This window comes from Hylaeus volcanicus, unplaced genomic scaffold, assembly GCF_026283585.1.
Source record: "Hylaeus volcanicus isolate JK05 unplaced genomic scaffold, UHH_iyHylVolc1.0_haploid 29269, whole genome shotgun sequence".
In the NCBI taxonomy this organism is placed as follows: Eukaryota; Metazoa; Arthropoda; class Insecta; order Hymenoptera; family Colletidae; genus Hylaeus; species Hylaeus volcanicus.
Window position 1 is genome coordinate 1 of NW_026531612.1, and position 1,995 is coordinate 1,995.

At 38.1% G+C, this 1,995-nt stretch overlaps 1 protein-coding gene across 1 annotated transcript; it reads right to left on the minus strand.

The window, feature by feature from the left end:
* Nucleotides 1–591: 591 nt before the first annotated feature.
* On the minus strand, nt 592–1,992 carry LOC128882161 (glucose dehydrogenase [FAD, quinone]-like; the record flags this gene model as incomplete). The annotated part of the gene is made up of 2 exons (XM_054133733.1): nt 592–1,007; nt 1,497–1,992. Coding segments are annotated over 2 exons (897 nt in total), but the record flags the coding sequence as incomplete, so codon positions are not given.
* Nucleotides 1,993–1,995: the final 3 nt, after the last annotated feature.

Sequence of the window (1,995 nt, forward strand, 5' to 3'; positions counted from 1 at the left end):
ATTATATATTTTACTGTAAATAACTGTTGGTAATGATTGAAAAAAAAACATAATGCACTTTTTATTTAAGAAAAAGCTATTCGGAGAAAAGCTTGTTTCAATTATTCGAGTACTATTGCGTTCGTTCTATCTCCCCCTTCCATATTATAAGAGATTTCCAATAAAGTTTACAATAAACACGAAGCATAGTCAAATGTAAATTTTCTATAGTTTTCGCATCGTTTTCATGAATTAAATTTTTGTTGTTTTTTTTTTAACTAGAACGTTTTAAAAATATTCCTAAAAATTGTCAAATTTTAAAAAAGAAGTTTTTTTTAGTTAGTAATACCGCAAGGTCGGATCCGACTCAACCGCAGTGAATGAGTGATTAGAACCCACCGTAGGACAGGAGGGTTAAGGGTGCGCAGGAGTCAGAACAGAATATCGAATTGACTTCAGCGCCAGTTGCGAAAAAAGTAGAAAACTGGTTTTAATGTATTCGTTACACTTTGGCGGATGCGGCTCTAAGGCCTGATTTTGCAATTTCGCCCTTAAAACTTTATGAACAATAAAATGAAGATAGCAAACGTACTTTTATTCTGCACCCTTAAGTAACCCCCAAAGTACTCACCTGCTATTGACGAATCCTGTACCCTCGGGCGATGCCGCACTATACAGAGGTCCAGTGTGATTCATAGCAAATTCTAATGTAGTTTCCGGGGTAACAGTACGGGGTAAAACGAATGTGAAAGGTCTGGAACTCGTGTATTCCTGTGGTGGGTCCACCAAGTATGTCAAACCACCCATCGATACGTGATCCATAAGATTTTGACCCACACCTGGTGAATCGAGCACCAAGGGTACACCCATTTCTTCGAGATGATCTCTGGGTCCGATACCAGACAGCATCAACAATTGCGGCGATTGTATTGAGCCGGCTGATAGAATTACCTCGCGATTAGCATTCACCTCCTTCAGCATTCCATTCACGCGGAATTGAACACCGTATGCTCTTCTTGTATTTCCTTCTGCGAATCAAAGTAATCGAATAAATTGCGACTGTCGAAATTCCCTTGCAGTTTGAAATAAAAGGTCAAAAATTCGAATTGATGAGCGATGATACATGTAGCCAGTCGATCGAGTCCTTAAACGTGTCGTTTCTTCGTCAACAAATGAAATTAATATTTGAATAGTGAGAGTATTAGAATTTTAATTAAAAAGAAATATGAAAGTAGATTCTTTGATTCGGTAATTATAATTCTCTGAATTGCAATTATTAGCCTTTAAGCCTCTTCTCTATTTTCTACAGCGATAAATGTTGATCAAATATTACATTTTTGCTTATTTTCTCAAGTTAATGAATCATATTTTGATCTTGATTTTCGTCTTAAAATCAGAAGATTCATTATAAAAACATTTTGAGTGCGATAACATACTTTCATTTAAAAGAAGAAATAAACAGATTGAAAAGAGACAAATTTGTGTGAAGTGCATGATTATCATTTGTAAATACTCACCTTGGCGAATCAGAATCTTCTCCGCCATCGAAAGCAAGCTAACCTGCAGATTCTTCCTCTTCGAAGCTGGTCGAATGAAAGCCTTCGCAGTGCTGCAACGCAGACCATCCCTTAAAGTACCGGATGTGCGCATAAATCCAGTTTGTTTGGCCCCGTTCACGTCCAGAATTTCATATCCCATTTGCGTGGTCGCGTTCAGCACGTAATCAGTTACGGGCATACGGTATCTAAAATCTTCCACGGTCAAGGGTCCACCGGTTTGATGGTAGGATGATCCTTTTAATTTATCGATCCTCATGTCTTCAGACTTCTTGAAGTAAGGCAACACGCTTTCGTAGTTCCATCCCGGATTACCAAAGCTCTCCCACTCGTCGTAATCTTTCTTGTTACCACGAACGTACATCATACCGTTTAGTACAGTGGATCCTCCAAGGACCTTGCGATAATAATACAAAATTGTTCGGAACTTGTGTGATACACAATCGAAAACGTTTATTTG